Source organism: Cygnus atratus, chromosome 7, assembly GCF_013377495.2.
Source record: "Cygnus atratus isolate AKBS03 ecotype Queensland, Australia chromosome 7, CAtr_DNAZoo_HiC_assembly, whole genome shotgun sequence".
In the NCBI taxonomy this organism is placed as follows: domain Eukaryota; kingdom Metazoa; phylum Chordata; class Aves; order Anseriformes; family Anatidae; genus Cygnus; species Cygnus atratus.
The window spans coordinates 18985916-19005191 of record NC_066368.1 but is presented as its reverse complement, the minus strand read 5'-3'; the positions used below and the strand labels follow the sequence as shown (position 1 = coordinate 19005191).

Below are 19276 nucleotides of genomic sequence, written 5' to 3'. Positions count from 1 at the left end.
AGACAAAAAGAAAATGAAAGTAGCATTGGGAAATCTAAGACCCCAATGAAGTTTATTAGAATTTTAGTTTTAATTTCAGTGGGGGCAAAATCTTATCCTTTGAGATTATTTTATCCTTTGAGATTGTCTCATCTGCAGTGAATCTTCAAATGGGTTGAGGTTCACCTGTCTCTAGCAAATGGAGGGCGCTTGCTATCACAAGAGTGAGATCATAGTCTGATGTTAATGGAAAAAAGGGATTAATAAATCACTTATGCATACTGTAGCCAATGATCATCATTAGTACATATGCTTATATTGTGCTATGGCTAGTGCCCTACAAATACCTTATAGATTTAGATATGAGTGGATACATGAGTACTTCTGTTGGGTTCACATAACTTCACTTTCTCTTGAAGTTTAGTTATTTACATTTAAGAAGCACTTTTCCTATTTCTTTTTCAAACCAGACTTTCGTTTATTTATTTCTAAATGCACTTACCGTGGTTGGATAGCTGTTGTGGTTGGATAGCTGTTGATCTACTTCGAGCTTTTGCTGAGCTTCACCTAATGCAATTAATGGATGGGACCACTGGGAGTTGACAAAGGAGATCTTGGGAGTTGGTGGGGGAGCATCCTGTCTGGACCCCTGAGACCCAGAAGGGTGGCTCTTTCAGGGAGGATGACTACACTTAGCCTTGTGTGCTTTTATGAGGTGTTGAACACATCTGCGTCTCTGTTATATAGAAGCTTCCACTGAGAGACATTTGTTTTGGCTCTTGCAGAGTCCTTATTAGTGGGCTAGGGTGTGTGACAAACTAAAATAATAGTTCAGGAGGGGTTGTTTACAAGAATTTACTACTGCACATTCAGTAAAACTGTAATGATCATAGACAATGATGGTGTTTTATTTAGGTCTTTGAGGCTGCTTTAAGACTAGCTTTGTAAACTTCTAGTGTGATCCAGTACAGAGCACAAGAATGCAAAATAACAGCTAGTTATTCCTGTAGCAGTTTTATAATCTATGGCTGAACTGATTGCTTTAAGCTTCAGGAAGTTAGTAACTTCGTCTCTGAACAGACACCTTAGGGTTAGTGTAGAGCTATATACTCAAAGGGAAAAGAATCTTCTACCACCAGTTATGTCGTATCATGCCATTAACCCTGTTTACTTTGGCGGGTCAAAAGTTTCTTTAATCCAGAAGCTGTCACTTGACTCAGTTTGGTCTCTTGCAGTAGACATGAGCAAATCTGTAGTCTTCAGATACTGACATACCTGGTTCAGTGTAGTTGAAATGTTACTTCTGTTTGCACAGACCTTTGACTCTTTCACCTTTTCAAGTGAATTTCTCTGTTTAGTATCTGCCTTCGTCTGGTTTGTTTTTATTTAAAGTTTCAGTAAAAGTTGCTCTGTATTTTGAGAACAAAGAAAGGGCAGGAAAAAAAACTATTTACTCTTGTTTTGTTTTTGTTTCGTTTTTAAAAATTTTAAAAAAGACTCCACTCTACTTTATCAGAACTACATCCATTTAAAAGTGCTTTATACACAAAGAATATCTTTCATATGGAGACTGAGACACCTTTGTTTTCAAGGCACTGTTTTCAAAAAGCATCAGAAAGATACGAGCTTTCAAGAATAAGGCTTCAGAATACAGACAGCCTTAATGGTACCTGTCACTAGTATGCTAGATCTGCAGTGGGATGCAAATGAGATCACTGAGAGTTCAGCAGGATGGCTTGTCTCAGAACAGCTGAGAAGGTTACTGTCCCCCACTGTCCCTCTGCTTCTGCTGCAGGGTTGCTTTCTCTCCCTGTTAGTCAGCTTCTAAATTTTTTCAGCTTACTATTTGTCATTACTGCCACCATTTGCGGTGATATCTTAAGGCAAACAGAAATCATCTTCCACACCACTACCCTAATTTCTCTTTTTCTCTATTAAATATCATACTTCAGGTGGTGCTTCATTCAGGAGCAGGCTGGTAAGTAGCTTAGCCCTCCTTGTATAGGTACGGAGAGTGACTGCCAGTGACAATCTCATCAGTCATCTGAAGCTGGCCAGCCATGTTCTGGCCAGACAGAACCTTGCCACCTACTGAAAGCAGTAATAAAACTTTGATCCTGCAGCACTAACCTATTGACACTCTCTGATTTTGGAATGATTTGGTCAATGCTGAAACCTCAGTATTCCTTAGTGTTGGTTCCATGTTTCCATGGGATGATAGCAGGGGCTCAGGGAGCACAAGCATTAATGTATTGACTTTCTCTTATTGTTCTGAAGCAATTATTTCAATCAAATGTCTGTTCCATACAGGAAACACTCAGGAGGGGAAAAGACAATGCTCCAAAAGTGGCAGGTAAACTAAGTCTTGGCTCCACGTGGTTAAGCAAAGAATTTATCACCTGTGTGTCCACCCACAGTTATATATGTGTGTGTGTGTGCATGCATGCGTGCACTTCCACGCGTAAGCTGCTCTCTCACTGCTGGAGGTGAGGTTATTGGCAAGAGGAGAAAAGAATTTACATCTGGTTATTGCAGGGATTTTGTTCCTGCTGTGAAACATATGGTGTGACTGGCAGATTGTGTGATCTTACACACAATTTAAAGCAGAGACCAAAGAGAGCCACCTAGTCAAATTATTATTCACAGATCTGTACATCTAAATCAATGCACCTCTCTTGATTTCATAGATTTTATACTGAGCTGAGAGATGCATTCACTTTCCTCTACCCCTGATCTTGGTGGCCCAAGACACGTCGAAGAAATCTATACCCTCTTATTTGTATGTAGCACTTTGTGCAGCCTTTCTGTACAGGCAGTTGTCAAGGATTTTCCAATGTACAGATTGCATGCATTTGGCTCTTTTAAATTGGGAAAAAGTTCTGTTATGCAAATACAGCATAAAAGCACTGGGTGATTATAGATGAATGCAAATGGCCTGTCTGAAGAAGAGCCAGAAAGAAGACTCAGATTCTGTTGAATGGACTGTTGTAAAAGAGCTATTGCGCTGATCTGCATGGCAGTGGGTGATTGATTACACTATTTATAATTTTTGTCCTGGTGGACAAGGGAACCACAGAGCTCTGAGGCTGCTTTTCAGGCATGTTTTTCATGGCTGGAGTTAGGAGATTTTAATGTCTGTTTCCTTTCCCTGGCAGAAGAGGGAGATCAGCAACTTTGATTATCTCATGTACCTGAACACACTTGCTGGCCGCAGCTACAATGATTACATGCAGTATCCTGTGTTTCCATGGGTCCTTGCTGACTATCACTCCCAGGTCAGTGCATGCCGCTTAACAGCATTCTGTACTTTCTGTGATAGCAACCATGTAAAGGTTTGTTTTGTGATACCACTGAAGCAGAGTGGCCTAAACCAAGGGTTCAAAGTTTGAGACAGTTAAGTTGAACTATATTGATTCTTTTGTTGAACTGTATTGATTCTTTATAGATTAGTGTTCTCTTCAAGGTAGCATGCTGAGGTGAGGTTCTGCCTTGGTAAGGTGGATAAGCATCTGTCAAATGCATACCTAAGGAATAAGGAAAGATTGCACTGGCTTAGCAAGTAGGCAGGGGCAGACCTGTAAGCTCTTGGCAAGGAGGTCTGGACAGAAAAGTCCTTGAGAACAATCCTTGCAGTCATTGAAAGCAGTCCTTGAGACCTTCCAGGTCCTTTATTCGGGACCTACCATGTCCTTTATTTACGAAGCACCTTGTACATGCTGTCCTTTCAGAGGCACATGTTGCCATTCTGTTTCCAAGTCCCTTCCCAGTTCTGAAGATGACTATTTCTGCACTGAATCTGTGGCAGCCTTGTATATGTGAAACTTTGAACACAACTTTACCACTGACCAATGACACAGAGTTGGTCATAATGCCTGAGTCTGCATTCTAAAAATTCCCATCTTTGCTGTTTTTGCTTTTCAGACTCTGAACCTTAGTAATCCTCATACGTTTCGGGACCTGTCAAAGCCCATGGGAGCACAGACTACAGAGAGGAAACAAAAGTTCATCCAGCGCTACAATGAGGTGGAGAAGAGTGAAGGTGAAGGTTTTAGGAACCTAACAGGCAGTAGAGGCGTTAAGTCTCCTCAGGCCTTTGGGGATACTGTTGAATCCCTTGGAAAAGACACCCAAAGTCTTTCCACAGCTGTAGCTAAGGGAAGCATCATGCCAGGGAGATCCTCTTGCTTTTGGTTACAAAGTGGTTGAGGATTGAAAGAGAAATGACTCCCTTGCATGCATTTCCTTCTTATATGCCTTCTACTGCTGTGTTCTCTCCTCTTCACTTGGGCAGGAAGAGATGCAACAGCAAAAAGCAAAGTTCCTCAGAAAAAGCTGTTCTTGTAGGTAAGCTGTGTGCAGCAGTCTTTGTTAGCCAAACTGTATGTAGAAGACTGCTGCACGCAGCTTAGCTAGGGGCTACATTAAGAAAAGGAAACAGCATTGAGCTGTTTGACCTCTAGATATCAAGACTTTTTTATTACTAATGGAGAAGAGGATGGTCTGGCAAGATAAAGGTCTGATTTTTCAGAAAATGAATGTGGAAGGGAAGAAAAAAGAATATACAGACATGGTAGTAACTGCACATTCAGTGCAGATATGAAAGGTGTGCTTTTGCATGTCTTTGAACACGTCTGCCTTAAAGACTTACCGTGCTGTAGTAACTAGATGTTATGAACTTGAGATGCTGGAATTTAGCACTGAAGTCTGATTTGTGTCAAATTTCCAGGAGACCTGTCAGCCCAGTGTCATTACTGTACGCACTATTCATCAGCAATTATAGTGGCATCTTACCTGGTCCGATTGGAGCCATTTACACAGACCTTCTGTTCTCTGCAGGTAAGGGGACAAGATAGCTTCCCTCCTACACCTCGTTATGGAGCCCACTGCATTGTCTGTGCAGTGAAGAGGGATTCATTCTCTTGACTTTTTTTGTATGCTCTCTGTGGACTTTGGGCTAACTGAAGGCTCTATGTTGTGTCTGTTGATTTCAGCAGAAAAAATTTAATAGGAGTAGAACTGATGTCTGATTTTTTTTTTTTATTTTTTTTCTTCCCTGAGGGGGAGGGATTATTTAGTTTTTGTTCTATGGTGCATTTTGTGAGAGCTGAGCATGTAAACACCAAGATAATGTTTTACTGCCACTCTGAGTGTTAGCTTCTGACTTTGGGGTAGATGCGCGTAGAATATCTGCTGTTGAAGTCTCAAGAGCTCATGCAGTAATGTGTCTATCGGCAAGCTCTTGGAGATGACTGTGCTAATGTGAAGAGCATCCCTAGGCTGGATGGGGACCTGTAGGTTCTGGTGGGTTGGGAGCATGAGGACTCTGGGGCACGACAGGGAGGCATGGGCTTGGCTCTCTGAGGGTGGGGTGAGACTAGGTCCAGTGCCCTAGAAGGAGTATTTTGATTTTGCTTGTTCTGAACTTGGCACCATTTTGTTGGTGCTGAAAGGACTCTCCATGGAATTGAATTTCACAGAAACTGAGCCTCGTGTTTACCTTTCCTAGCCAGTCAGCATAGAGGGACACCAAATTACCTGTCTGCCCTTTTCAAGCAGTTGGCGACACACAAGCAATGCTCTGCTGTTGTGCTGGTCTCTTTCTTTATGTTTTTTTAATGGGCTAGTATAAATAAAGCACTTTGCTAATTAAGTAATGAGCCCTATGATATCAGCTGTTACCAGCAGTAGATGATGGGTTAGTGAACTACCTGAGGCAATACTTGCCATTGCATTCTGTGAGCCATATGTTAGCTGCAGTCACGAATGCCTGTGGAGCAGCTATTTCTTCCAGTAAATGATAATGGCTGCCGTGTCTCACTGGCACACTTTTATGCATAACGTGCTCCTAGACTGAGTACCTGCTTTGTGTTTATGTCTGTGTGATTAGCAGGTAACTGGTATTTCATGTGGATGTACGTATTCTAACACTGCTGAGATCTGAAGAACTTGAAATTTTGTCTGGATGTGGATTCACTAAACTGCTGAACTTTCATTCTCATTCCTTTGCTCTTTTGTTGCTGCATGTTCAGCTGAGCTTGTTGCTGTCATTTCTCCTGCCTGACTGGTCCTACTGTGGTTTAGGAGTTGCAAAGTGTGAGATGCAGTCAGGCAAACAGCAGATCTGCAACTCTGATATTCAGTCAAGAACAGATTGGAGAAGAACTCCAGAAGTTAAGACCTTGGAAAGGTGCTGACTTGGGAAATGCGAAAGATTCTCAGCATCTTAAAAAGTGGAAAAGCCATGCTTATAACCCTAAACCGCCTGTCTGAATGCACATGACAAAAAAAAAATGATGTTGCATAACATCCTGTTTCTCACATCAGATATGTAATTTACACCTGGCCAAAGAAGAAGGCAGTGAGGAAGCAATACCCCTCTACTAAGGCGACCATACAGGAATTTACAAAGCCTTATTATTTCACATTTTATTTAAATGTGTTGAGATCTGATTCTGGAGGAAGGCGTGTATGTGCTTTGCATATTGTACTGGAATGGATCAAAGATTCTCTCATCAGATGGGTATTTGGATGATACCTCCTATTTCATTGGATTCCTTCACCTACCCTTAGGTACCTCATAGAAATCCTTTCAGGAATAGGTTTCTGTGCTTAGTATCTCTGTTGGAAAGGCATTCTAGGACTTCATGCTGCTAATGATTTGTACCACTTGCTTGTGGTTCACCTTGTATTTTATTCCCTTTTGTTCTTATCCCACTGTTGCGTTTCAGCTAGCAGGCTATTCTTCCTTCCTGGTGTTTGCCTCTCTGAGGTACTTGCAGAGAACAGGGTTCTTACTCTTCATTGTGTCATTGACTCTGGAGCTGTCATTTAAGCACTGTCTATAGGCAATTGCTCCTCAGCATCTCTGAGGGTATGGTAAGTCTTTGCACTTTGTAAACATCTTTTAGAAACACTTTGTCTTTGGGTTTAAAACACAACCAAGACTCAGTGCTGATTAGTTTTATAAACATGGGGAGTTCTAACTCCCCTCTAGAGATCACTTTGACCAGCTGCCTTTTATATACCCTGCTGAACCATAGTTTTAAAAAGCATGTTTTTTACCAGTATTCCTGATCCGTAGTAGAAGGCCTCTACTGAAAGGAAAGAAACAGACTTACCGTATCTAGCTATACAAAAGCTGTAAGAGTTTGTTGAATTGGAATCTAAAGGCATAAAGCAATTCTTGATTCTGTTTTTTTTTTTCCTTTCACTGTAGTGTTTGCATTCATAGAGAGAGAAAACTCATTAATTCTGATATAAATATATGCAAATAAATTTATTAATATAGGAAATGGGAAAATCAGTTATTGCTTCCTTTATAAATAATACAGGCTTAAGTTTTAAAGATATTACTTTTCCCTAAAATGAATTAGACAGCCAGGGAAAAAATCACATTTTTTCGTGGTGGTAATATCTTTAACCAGATTTGTCGCGCTAACAGCATTTCCTATGTATATATTATTTTTATTTAATACAGGTAATCTTTTTATTACAAATCATATTGTTTCTCAGGAGATTACCATCAGCTCTCATAAAAGCTGCAAAAAAAGATGAAAAAGCATCAATCACCACCAGACACAGTGTGCTGTGTGCAGATTAAATATACAAAGCCCTTTAATATGCTTCAATGAGATACTTGTTAACTGTTGATTTATTTATAGTGCTTCTTCTACTCCGTTTTAATTTCAATTTGAATTTGACTCCAAGGGTCCCTCTCTAATAATGATCAAGAGCAAGATGACCTTGTGCATCAAATTAACTCCAGCTAGGCTTACTCATGTGATTTTAGCCACTTTTTCACTCAGTCCCTTGAGTGGGTTTGGGAAGGCTTCACAGTTGTCAGTGGGATAAGGAAGAAGGACATAAAATGCAAGGAGGTGTACAAGAATTATGCTGTCATTTTTGAGATAAAGCAGGACCAAAAGTCCTGTCAGAGTTCATCTCAGGGGAAACAGAGATGAGGTCTTTACGTCTGGACTGTCCTAGCTTTTGGTTGGAGTCTGTCTCAAAAGACAAGCAAGGAGATGTGTCTGGTTTATTGATTTCTGTGTTTTGTTTGCTTATCTGTGAGGGTAGTTTCTTCTTAACAAAAGATAAGGCAAAAGTTACTTCTTGACCGGCAGTTCGCAGACTTAAGAGATTGTAGACTTTAGTTTTGTCATTTTACATCATTTAAAAAGTCAGCTTTCTTCTGAATCAACATGTTCATTCTGAACGGCTCATTCAGATGATCTCCAAAAACTGTCTGTTGGGTTATTTCTGTTACTGTAGGACTTCTATGTTAAAGTAAATCCTTTTCTCAGTGTAGGGATCCCTATGTAAATGTGCACCTGATATTTTCACAAATCCATACTGTATCTAAAATCCCATTTAAAAATAGTGTAGGAAATATAGTTGCAATATAAGGCATAGACCCTTCATCCAGTTAGTGATTTATTTTTATCTAAAAGCCTTGGTTCAGAATGATACTTAGGGCTAAGAAGGCTGCTATTTTCTAGTGCTATACTGTCATTAAACTAAACATTCAAATGCTCTCAGGATTTGAGGTGTTTTGTTTCTCCTTCCTCATAAACAAATTCAGTGTTGGGCTCAGACATTCTTCCTTTCTTCCCATCTTTTTGCTGTGCCTCCTTCCCTGCTGTCCCCTGGCCAGTGGGCCTTTCCTGTTTGCCCAGATCTGATTACAGTTATTTCAGTGGTACTGCCTTTCTCCAGAGGACTGCACATAAGATTTTGCACAACTATTTGGTTCACAGATATAAACACCAAAGCTGTGTCTACTGCTTGCAAGTCGCTTTGGGATATTAAACAAATGAGTTACATTGAGAAGCATTAATGTCGAGTATGCTGATATTCTTAAGCTGGTTTTGATCATTTCTGCTTGCTTCTGTGTTATTGCAACCTACACAAAATCTCAAGCTGTATGATGTTCTTAACCTACATATATACAATTCAGGACTGAAACAGTAAATAGAGCTGGGACATTCTGAGATATCACCTAATCAAATGTGTGATGACTATTGCAGAATTGGCTAAGATTCTGCATCTGCTTCTTATTTAGCAGAATATTCACAATGCAATATTTTTTGTCCATTTAACAGGGTGGGAGTTTTGATGTTGCAGACAGGATGTTTCACAGTGTCAAGAGCACGTGGGAATCAGCATCAAGGGACAATATGAGTGATGTCAGGGAGCTCATCCCTGAATTCTTCTACCTGCCAGAGTTCCTCACCAATGCCAATCATTTTGAACTTGGTAAGTGCCAGAAGGGACTTCACTGCTCCCCTCCTGCTCCCCAGCATCACACCAAGAGAGAAGTTCTAGATCGCATGTTGCTATTTGGTCACTGGACTATGCTGACTGATGAGGCTCTCCAATCAAGTGAGATATTTTTTTTATTAAAAGAAAGCTTCAAAAGTATAATCTTTCTATATCCACATGACACATTCAATAAACCATGTTTCTAGCTCAGAAGGGGTTGTTGATCCTATTAGTTGTTCCTATTAGTTTCTGTGTAAAGAAATTGTGCATTTTGTCAAACAAAGGCGGATTTTGATATCAACAGGCTAAATGGCTGATTTTGGAAAACTGGTCTCTATCGTCACACATGTGGCTATCAACCATATATTAATTTCACTTTTGGAGATGGATCAGTTACTAATTGGTACTGATGAAAGTTTGGTGTTTGTTTTTTTTTTTTTTTTTTAAATCTACTTTTTCTGGTGCTTAATGTTGCCAAATGTGACCTCACTATCATCTTGAATGTCTCAGTGCAAGTTGTATGAACCAAATACATCATCACAGAATCACAGAATCATCTAGGTTGGAAGAGACCTCCAAGATCATCTAGTCCAACCTCTGTCCTAACACTAACAAGACCTCCACTAAACCATATCGCTAAGGAATACATCTAAACATCTTTTAAAGACCTCCAGGGATGGCGACTCAACCACTTCCCTGGGCAGTCCATTCCAATGCCTAACAACCCTTTCAGTAAAGAAGTTCTTCCTAATATCCAACCTAAATCTCCCCTGGTGCAACTTTAGCCCATTCCCCCTTGTCCTGTCACCAGGCACGTGGGAGAAGAGACCAACCCCCACCTCTCTACAGCCTCCTTTAAGGTACCTATAGAGAGCGATGAGGTCTCCCCTGAGCCTCCTCTTCTCCAGGCTAAACAACCCCAGCTCCCTCAGCCGCTCCTCGTAAGACTTGTTCTCCAGACCCCTCACCAGCCTCGTCGCCCTTCTCTGGACTCCCTCGAGCACCTCCATGTCCTTCTTGTAGTGAGGGGCCCAAAACTGAACACAGTACTCAAGGTGCGGCCTCACCAGAGCCGAGTACAGGGGGACAATCACCTCCCTAAAGGGCCGGAGGGCAGACCCGGGTAACTATAGGCCTGTCAGTTTGACCTCAGTGCCAGGAAAGCTCATGGAGCAGATTATCTTGAGGGTCATCACGCGGCACTTGCAGGGCGAGCAGGCGATCAGGCCCAGTCAGCATGGGTTTATGAAAGGCAGGTCCTGCTTGACGAACCTGATCTCCTTCTATGACAAAGTGACGCGCTTGGTGGATGAGGGAAGGGCTGTGGATGTGGTTTACCTTGACCTCAGTAAGGCTTTTGACACCGTTCCCCACAACATTCTCCTCAAGAAACTGGCTGCTCGGGGCTTGGACTGGCGTACGCTTCGCTGGGTTAGAAACTGGCTGGATAGCCGGGCCCAGAGAGTTGTGGTGAATGGAGTCAAATCTGGTTGGAGGCTGGTCACAAGTGGTGTCCCCCAGGGCTCGGTACTGGGGCCGGTCCTCTTTAATATCTTTATCGATGATCTGGATGAGGGCGTCCAGTGCACCCTCAGTAAGTTTGCAGATGACACCAAGCTAAGTGCGTGTGTCGATCTGCTCGAGGGCAGGAAGGCTCTGCAGGAGGATCTGGATAGGCTGGAGCGATGGGCTGAGGTCAACTGTATGAAGTTCAACAAGGCCAAGTGCCGGGTCCTGCACCTGGGGCGCAACAACCCCAAGCAGAGCTACAGGCTGGGAGATGAGTGGCTGGAAAGCTGCCTGGCCGAGAAGGACCTGGGAGTATTGGTTGATAGTCGGCTGAATATGAGCCAGCAGTGTGCTCAGGTGGCCAAGAAGGCCAACAGCATCCTGGCCTGTATAAGAAGCAGTGTGGCCAGCAGGTCTAGGGAGGTGATTGTCCCCCTGTACTCGGCTCTGGTGAGGCCACACCTCGAGTACTGTGTTCAGTTTTGGGCCCCTCGCTACAGGAAGGACATGGACGTGCTCGAGCGAGTCCAGAGGAGGGCGACCAAGCTGGTGAGGGGTCTGGAGAACAAGTCTTACGAGGAGCGGCTGAGGGAGCTGGGCTTGTTCAGCCTGGAAAAGAGGAGGCTCAGGGGCGACCTTATCGCTCTCTACAGTTACCTTAAAGGAAGCTGTAGTGAGGTGGGGGTTGGTCTCTTCTCCCACGTGCCTGGTGACAGGACGAGGGGGAATGGGCGAAAGTTGCGACAGGGGAGTTTTAGGTTGGATGTTAGGAAGTACTTCTTTACCGAAAGGGTTATTAAGCATTGGAACGGGCTGCCCAGGGAGGTGGTGGAGTCGCCATCCCTGGAGGTCTTTAAAAGACGTTTAGATGTACAGCTTAGTGATATGGTTTAGTGGAGTACTTAGTGTTAGGTCGGAGGTTGGACTCGATGATCTTGAGGTCTCTTCCAACCTAGAAATCTGTGTCTGTGTCTGTCTGTGTCCCTAGACCTGCTGGTCACGCTGCTTCTTATATAAGCCAGGATGCTGTTGGCCTTCTTGGCCACCAGAGCACACTGCTGGCTCATATTCAGCTGCCTATCAACCAGTATTCCCAGGTCCTTCTCGGCCAGGCAGCTTTCCAACCACTCATCTCCCAGCCTGTAGCGCTGCTTGGGGTTGTTGCGCCCCAGATGCAGGACCCGGCACTTGGCCTTGTTGAACTTCATACAGTTGACCTCAGCCCATCGGTCCGGCCTATCCAGATCCTCCTGCAGAGCCTTCCTACCCTCAAGCAGATCGACACACGTACCTAACTTGGTGTCATCTGCAAACTTACTGAGGGTGCACTCGATCCCCTCATCCAGGTCATCGATAAAGATATTAAAGAGGACTGGCCCCAGCACTGAACCCTGGGGGACTCCACTAGTAACCGGCCTCCAACTGGATTTGACTCCATTCACCACAACTCTTTGGGCCCAGCCATCCAGCCAGTATTTAACCCAACGAAGCATACGCCAGTCATCCCTGGCATCAAGCAATATCACTGTCCCCTCTGAATGTACACTGTCTCTAAACCTTTCTCCATCAGTGATGGAGGGCCAGAGAGAACCCAGAAAAAAACATTTTTCAGAAATATGTATGGCAGTGTACCAGTCCTAATCCATTTCACTTTACAGGAAACTGACATCATTTGCAATACTAAGCTTCTTTTTCTAATGGATGCTGGTTGGTTAACAATGAAGGCAGAGGAGACCGCTTAAGACTCATCCTAAATTGATAATAGCAAGGACACCTAACCAGTGATTTTGAAATCTAGTCATAAATTGTACCTAAGATCTCAGTGAAATGAGACATGCTATGAAAAGGGCAGTGTAGGAAAAAGATGTTAAAAGGTTGGTAAAAGATAGTAAAGAATTAGGTTTATTTAATCTTTGAGAGGAGATGAAATAGCAGAGCATGCCTGAAATCAGGATTCAGAAATTGACCTGAACACAGTCAAGTAGAGGGATCTGAAAAGGGCACCAGAATCTCACTGATAAAGAACAAATATACAGAAAGATTTTACAGTAGGTAAATCCAATAACCTGAATCTGTTCACTGCTACACTGTAAGGAAATTTGTAGTCCCAAACCTGAGCCTTAACTTAGATCATCCAGTTGTGTAACACTGTGCCCTGATTTGAAAACATATGCTTATCTTCTGAAAGGAATCAGATAGCAAAGGACTTGACAGTGAAATCTTTCCCAGAGGCTGCTGTAGCAGAAATATCAGACAGTGCAATGGGATTATGTATGAGAAGAAAGTTATGCCAACAAGTTTGTGTTGCCTGAATTTGCATTCAGGGCTAAAATGATTGTACTGAGCACATGCATGATTTTACTGCATTAATTACAGTTTGTAGAACATCCCACTGCTTTATTAACATCAGAAATCCAAGGAGAAATAAATTCTGCAGTGTTCTATGACATTATATTCAATGAAGAACCTAAAATTGCATGTGTGAAAATCACTTGAATTTCCCTTGACTTCACTGTTTTGGAAAAGCTGTTCCTATTTGCAATGTGTGTGATTCTTGTTTTTATTTTTTCCTTTAATTCCTGCAGGCTGCATGCAGGATGGAACAGTGCTGGGAGATGTGCAGCTCCCGCCATGGGCAGATGGGGACCCCCATAAATTCATTCTCCTGCACAGACAGGTTAGTGAATATCAAGTTTTGGGACATAGTGCTGAACTGAAAATGGAATCCCAAAGGCCAGAGTCACAAACTAAAATATTTATTGGTGTTGTCAGTAATCTAGGTGTAGTCCCATGTTTGGCAATACCATTTTTATCCATCTTTAAAGAAAAAACCCTTTATGAGCTGGTTTACAGTCTGTTACTTCATCCTGAAGCAAATTTTCTTGTATGAAACCAGGTTTAAGAGAACAGGCTCCTAATAATGTGCATCATCTGTATATCTTGCAAAGAATGGGTTGTTGCTAAAACATTATATTCCAAAGAAGTCAATGCTTTGTAGCATCTGCATCACACACCATCTCCCTGATTCCTGATGTTGTGAACACTTTGACTTGTGAATAGCTCCGAACATGAGAGTGAGCCTGTTGAAATTAGTGGATTTATTCACATGTGCTCAGGTTACTCCTGTGAGTGATCATGAGTACAATCTAAGCCTGTGCTTACCTACTTTTTTTTTTTTTTGCTCAGTATTCTTGCCATAGTTTCTGTTTTAGGACTGTTGAGGATTGTTAACGAGGTATTTCATTTTTAGTTTAATAATTTAGTAGGCTCCCTTTAGGCTCTGGTGTGAAATCACGACCTGAACAATTCACTTAAAATCAGTGTCAGAACAATAACTGCTAAAAACTACTTCGAAGAAGCTAAATTTCTATCTTGCTACTTTTAACTATTTTGAAATGGTTAACTATTGTATATACTTAAAAAAAAAAAAAGTTTTCAATCATTTTAAAAATATGATTGAAAACAGTCATTTATTGCTGTTTTCCCTGGAGATCTTCTTCGATACAAAAAAAAAAAAACTTGTGAATTAATGATATTCCAAGTTATGTGGTGGGGGAAAATAGCTACTTGCTATTATTAGTAAGTCTCAAGTGTGTCTCCATGCTTAGTAGCTAGACTCCATGGTGTGTTGCCACACGTTTTAGTAACTTGAACCAGTATGTTGAATTTACAGCGTATTCAGATATTCATCAGTACCATTACAGAAGCTATGTTAATCTTCTTCTTTGTTTTACCTTGTATTTCTGTAGCAGTTAAATGTGTAACTCCCATCACAGCCCAGTGTTTCTGGGTTGACAAGCGCACAGTGAGTAGAACTGTCTGGGAAAGAGATGTATGGAACAGCTTTTCACCAGAAAACAAGTCTGGTTGAAATGAGAGTGTGTGGTAGTAACAAGGAAATCTCTCAATAAATAATTTCAGCTTTCTGTCTTTGTTTTCAAAATGCTTCAGAAATGATCTTTTCATTGCAATAGTTATGTTAGATTACAGGCTGAACTAAAAATATTTTATTTTCAAGAGGTAGTTGTTATAGCTAATCTTGTATGGTATATAGCTTCATTATTAGTAAAATAAAATTATGTTATTTTTCCAAATTTAGAATTTGGCGAGGGGGGGATTTTGATACATGAGAAAATTTGATAAGCTTTTTGTTCTGATTTGGAAAGAAAATGCTATCCGGTATCTGAACAGCTTCCATTTTTTAGTCAGACTCTGTCCCCTCTCTTTTTACAACTTTGTAACATGAGATGGATGAAGAAAGGAGATGACTTTTTTTTTTTGCCAGAACAAATAACTGAGATGAAGAGAGATTGAGACACTTTGAGACTGCTTAAGCTCCTGTATGTACACAGTAACTGGTATTACTGAGTGAGGCATCACTGAAGGTGCCTAGAGAGTGATTTAAAAGCTCAGAGCTGCAGATACACTGAAAGGTAATGGAAGGGACAAGAGATCTGAATTTCGATCATTGCTCATCAGCACATGACAATACATTTACTGTGAGGAGGGAGATTCTTGTTATAAGTGTTGTGTGCATTGCGGGCTCGCTGGTTGAAGTACAGTCCTTTCCAAAGTGAAGAGTTGAGCCTAGGGACTGCTCAGCCCTATCCCTTGCAGGGAAGCAACTCAGTGTCACCCACTGCAAGTAGGTTTTGCCCACCTCAGTCAAACAAGTAACTGTTCCCTGTTGTTCTCCCCTGACTCCAAAGAAGGCATGTAGGCTTTAGGGCTTTCTGGTTTCTTTCTAAACTCTGTCTCATGCTCCCTCTAGTAACCTTACAAGGTGCTTAGTCTCTGTCCACCAGTTTGCTAAACATGGGAATGACAACACTTCTCTAACAGAGGTGCTGCAGACAGAAATACATAGACGCCTAAGAGCTGCTGCAATTTTATACTGATGTTCTTTAAAGAAAAGTGTAGGGAGATATGCTTTCTCTTACATCCTGTCTTGTTTGGATATAAAGTACTGGGCTTTGCTCCTTGCTGCTTGTTAATGCTGGGCATTCTGAGGGCACTTAAATTCAATGGGAACATCTGCTTTAGCCCTGTAGTTTGGAGTAAGGGTTTAGTCTTGAAATGATCTATCAATCATCCCTGCATAGCATGGTTTTGTTCTCACTGCAAAGTGATCTCAGATTGTTAGCTAGATTCGTTTTGAATGAAATGAAACCAAAAGCTGCACTCCAGTTGTGCACCTAAGCTATGCTCCTGCCACTGATGGCATTCAGACTGGGGGAGCAGACTAGATCTAGTTTGAAGTAAAGCCCCCACAGTGCATATAATGTGGATACTGGGCCCTCTCTACCAGCTGTTGTGTTCAGCAGACCTGCTTCCACTAAGCTGCACTATTTGATAGCGTTGGCACAGCTGATTAAACCATGCAGCTTGTACAAATGAATTGGAATCTCAAACAGGAGCAGTTTAGCAAAAGGAAAATCATGCTTATAGACTCATGTTCTTAATGTCTTGCTAGGCTTGAGCAGACCTTGAGTACAGTCAGTCCAGTATTTTATCTCCAACCACTAATAGCACCAGGTATTACACAGGAGGGTGCAAGAAATCTTGCCATGGAAAGTTAGTTGATTAACATGCCTGGGAAGGTTTCATCTAATCCTGAAGAGATAGAGATCTTCAACTCTGAAATGTGAAGACTCCTCTTTCCTCTGAAATAACCTGCAAGGCTAGATGTATTTGTTACTGGTATCACAGTGCTTTTCAGGAGGCTTCACAGAGTTTAAAACACTAAACAGATACAGGTCAACACTGTTGTGAAACCTGGCTATTTCTTTAAGGAATATGGGAGCAAAGAATTGTTCTTGAGCTAAAACTGTGAGTAACTCTCTACTTCATGTATAATAAGCTAAGAATCTGGTCTACATAAAGTAATTTCTTTACTCTCTTCTTAGACCTCAGTTCTCCCTGCCTTGCTGGGCATGTCACAGTGCTCAGTGAAATACTGCACAGTCTCATCTCGGTTGGTTGCTTTGTTTTGCTCTGGCGGTGATGCCAGGCAAAATTTACAGTTTGTAATTCGTGCACTAACTGCTTTTATTAATAAGAATGAATTCTGAGTCTGTTCATAAGTGTTTTCTTGTTTGCAGGGGACAAATTGTATACTGTGGTTGTTCTCTGCCCTGCCCTGCGATCATTTTAGCTGTGGGCAGGGTCATTTAAACCAGTACTGGGCTCACTGTCTGCTCTGCGAAATGAGCCATTGTTCTGGATCCCATTAGCGTGTTTATTTCTGCTGTGCTTTGGGTAGGATGGTCTACTTGGGAGACCTTTAACTGAGCATCAGGGAGTATTACACAGTCAAATGATTTGGAGATAGGAAAGTAGTTTTAATAATGCTTAACACTGATGCTTGAATCATTGAGCAAGGCAATTGTGGAATGCACAAAGATTTGGTGATGCAGGTGATGGCAGAGACAATAGTGTTTAGCAAAGCATCGTAGATAAGGCTGACTAATCTGGAGGTGGGCAAAGGTTTGACTCAAACTCGTGTCCGCTGCCCTTGAACTTGTTGTCTGGGTCTTCCAAGCACAAGTTTTCTGCTATCACGTTGAGCCTTTTAGGGAGCCCACGTTAGGATGGATGTGCACTACCTTGTAGGATCTCTTATGGTCTTCTCTTGTACTAATTGTTTCTTCTGTTGTGTTAATCCACGTGCCTGTGACTGTGGGTGGCAGATCTAGTCAGACAAAGAGGGACATTTCTTGTTTTGGTGGGGAAAAGTTCAGACCCTGGGCTTTTCCAAGATGGGGGAATCTGGTGCTGCGTCTGTCTCTGCTTGAACCTTTTGAGGATTGTAAAATGTGTTGATGAAACTCAGGTAGTCATGAAGCTTCTTCATACAGCTGTCCCTGCTCTACCCCAACTCTGCTACTGCAAAGCCCTTCATGCTCTGCCTGTCTTGGCTTGTGGCACCCCTTGCCATTTCACTACAAGCTCTGCATTTCCTTAGCTGGTTCATGGCATGTACCCTCTCCTACCATAACCTTCAGACCCAACTTAAAACTTCTCTGCTAGTTCCTTCCTTTCCAATATATACTTACATTATCTTCTCAAATCAAGTGTCTGCTACTCTAAGGCCTGTTTCTACAAAGAGGGTAGACATTAAATCACCTGTGGGTTGTCTACAGAGCCAAAAGGTAGTACTAAATGCTAAATAAAAAAATGTCTTATTCATTTAAACCATCTTGTATCAGTGACAGTATTGATGAAGAAATCATAACACAGGTTTTAATACATGCTTGGAAACTGGAGGATGTGCCAAAACCTGTGGAATGCTTGTGCTTTGCTTAGTAGAACCTGCCTGAGTTTTCCCTAAAGATACTGTAACTGGTGTCTGCTATGTCAAGCATGCTTCACTCTGTCCTTCCTTTTCCTGTGAGGATCTCCCCTACATCTCTATGGCCTCATTTTGTGAGGACGTGCTGTGAAAGATTGTGGTGAAAGAACTGAAAGTGTGAAGACTTGCTTTCAGAGAGTGCTGTGGAGAATTTGTCTCCAGCAGGGAACAGGGAGCAGTAACACAGCTGCAATGGATGAACTCAATGAATTAATTTTCTTTGGTTTCAGGCACTGGAAAGTGACTATGTCAGTGCACACCTCCATCGCTGGATAGACCTGATTTTTGGCCACAAGCAACATGGCTCAGCTGCTGTGGAGGCAGTTAACACCTACCACCCTTACTTCTATGGAGACAAGATGGACCTCAACAACATCAAAGATCCTCTGATTAAGAGCACCATCCTGGGTTTTATCAGCAACTTCGGACAGATACCAAAGCAGGTACCACTTGATTATGAGAGTATAAAGAAAAACAGAAAGCATAATTTATTTTGGTCTTGTAGTATTTCAGTTGGAAATCAAGAGAAGAAACTTAAATCACAGACAGTCTCTGATTTAAATCTGCTAAAAGATGGGCTGTAGAGTTCTCCAGATGGTGTTACTCCACTCTCTAATTATGCTGTTCTTGTCATATACCATACAGCTGTGGTATCAAATCTGGGTTCTGCTCTCTCAGTACTTACATGAGTAACCACTAGTCTGGGGCTGAGTACAAGCAAATGAAGGCAACTTAAATTCTCACCTATAGTTTTCTCTCTTCTCCTGAATCACTGGGAGTAGCTTCCTATCCCTGTAAGGGATGTAGTCTGATGAAAATGTAATGATAAGGATAAGATGGTCTCATTTTAATGAAGAGGTTTGTTTGTGACGGTTCCGGAGTCTATGATTAATGTTTTAAATAGATGCGTCTCCTGCATGATCTGGCTGGTAGAGATGTGTTTTTCAATGCCATTCCTTTGTTCTAGCTCTTCACTAAGCCACATCCATCCAGGAATGCCCAGGGTAAAAGTTCATCGGGAAGAGAAGCAGTGCTGTCTTTTCAGTCAAGTGGAATTCTTCCTCCGTTCATCAGCAGTCTGCAAAACCTGAAGCTCTCACCAGTTACAGTAAAAGGTGCAGCAGGGGCTGTGCTCCATTTTCTGAGCTACTAAGTGTAGGATTCCTGGACGGGGGT

At 42.0% G+C, this 19276-nt stretch overlaps 1 protein-coding gene across 1 annotated transcript in view; it reads left to right on the top strand.

The window, feature by feature from the left end:
* The window catches only part of WDFY4 (WDFY family member 4), a 127455-nt gene that overhangs the window by 92723 nt on the left and 15456 nt on the right, over nt 1-19276 (top strand). The window contains exons 48-55 of the mRNA XM_035538924.2: nt 2290-2332; nt 3135-3254; nt 3901-4018; nt 4706-4815; nt 9081-9234; nt 13335-13426; nt 18331-18543; nt 19068-19215. Coding sequence (XP_035394817.1) covers nt 2290-2332; nt 3135-3254; nt 3901-4018; nt 4706-4815; nt 9081-9234; nt 13335-13426; nt 18331-18543; nt 19068-19215 — 998 coding nt within the window. The remainder of the gene's footprint in view (nt 1-2289; nt 2333-3134; nt 3255-3900; nt 4019-4705; nt 4816-9080; nt 9235-13334; nt 13427-18330; nt 18544-19067; nt 19216-19276) is intronic.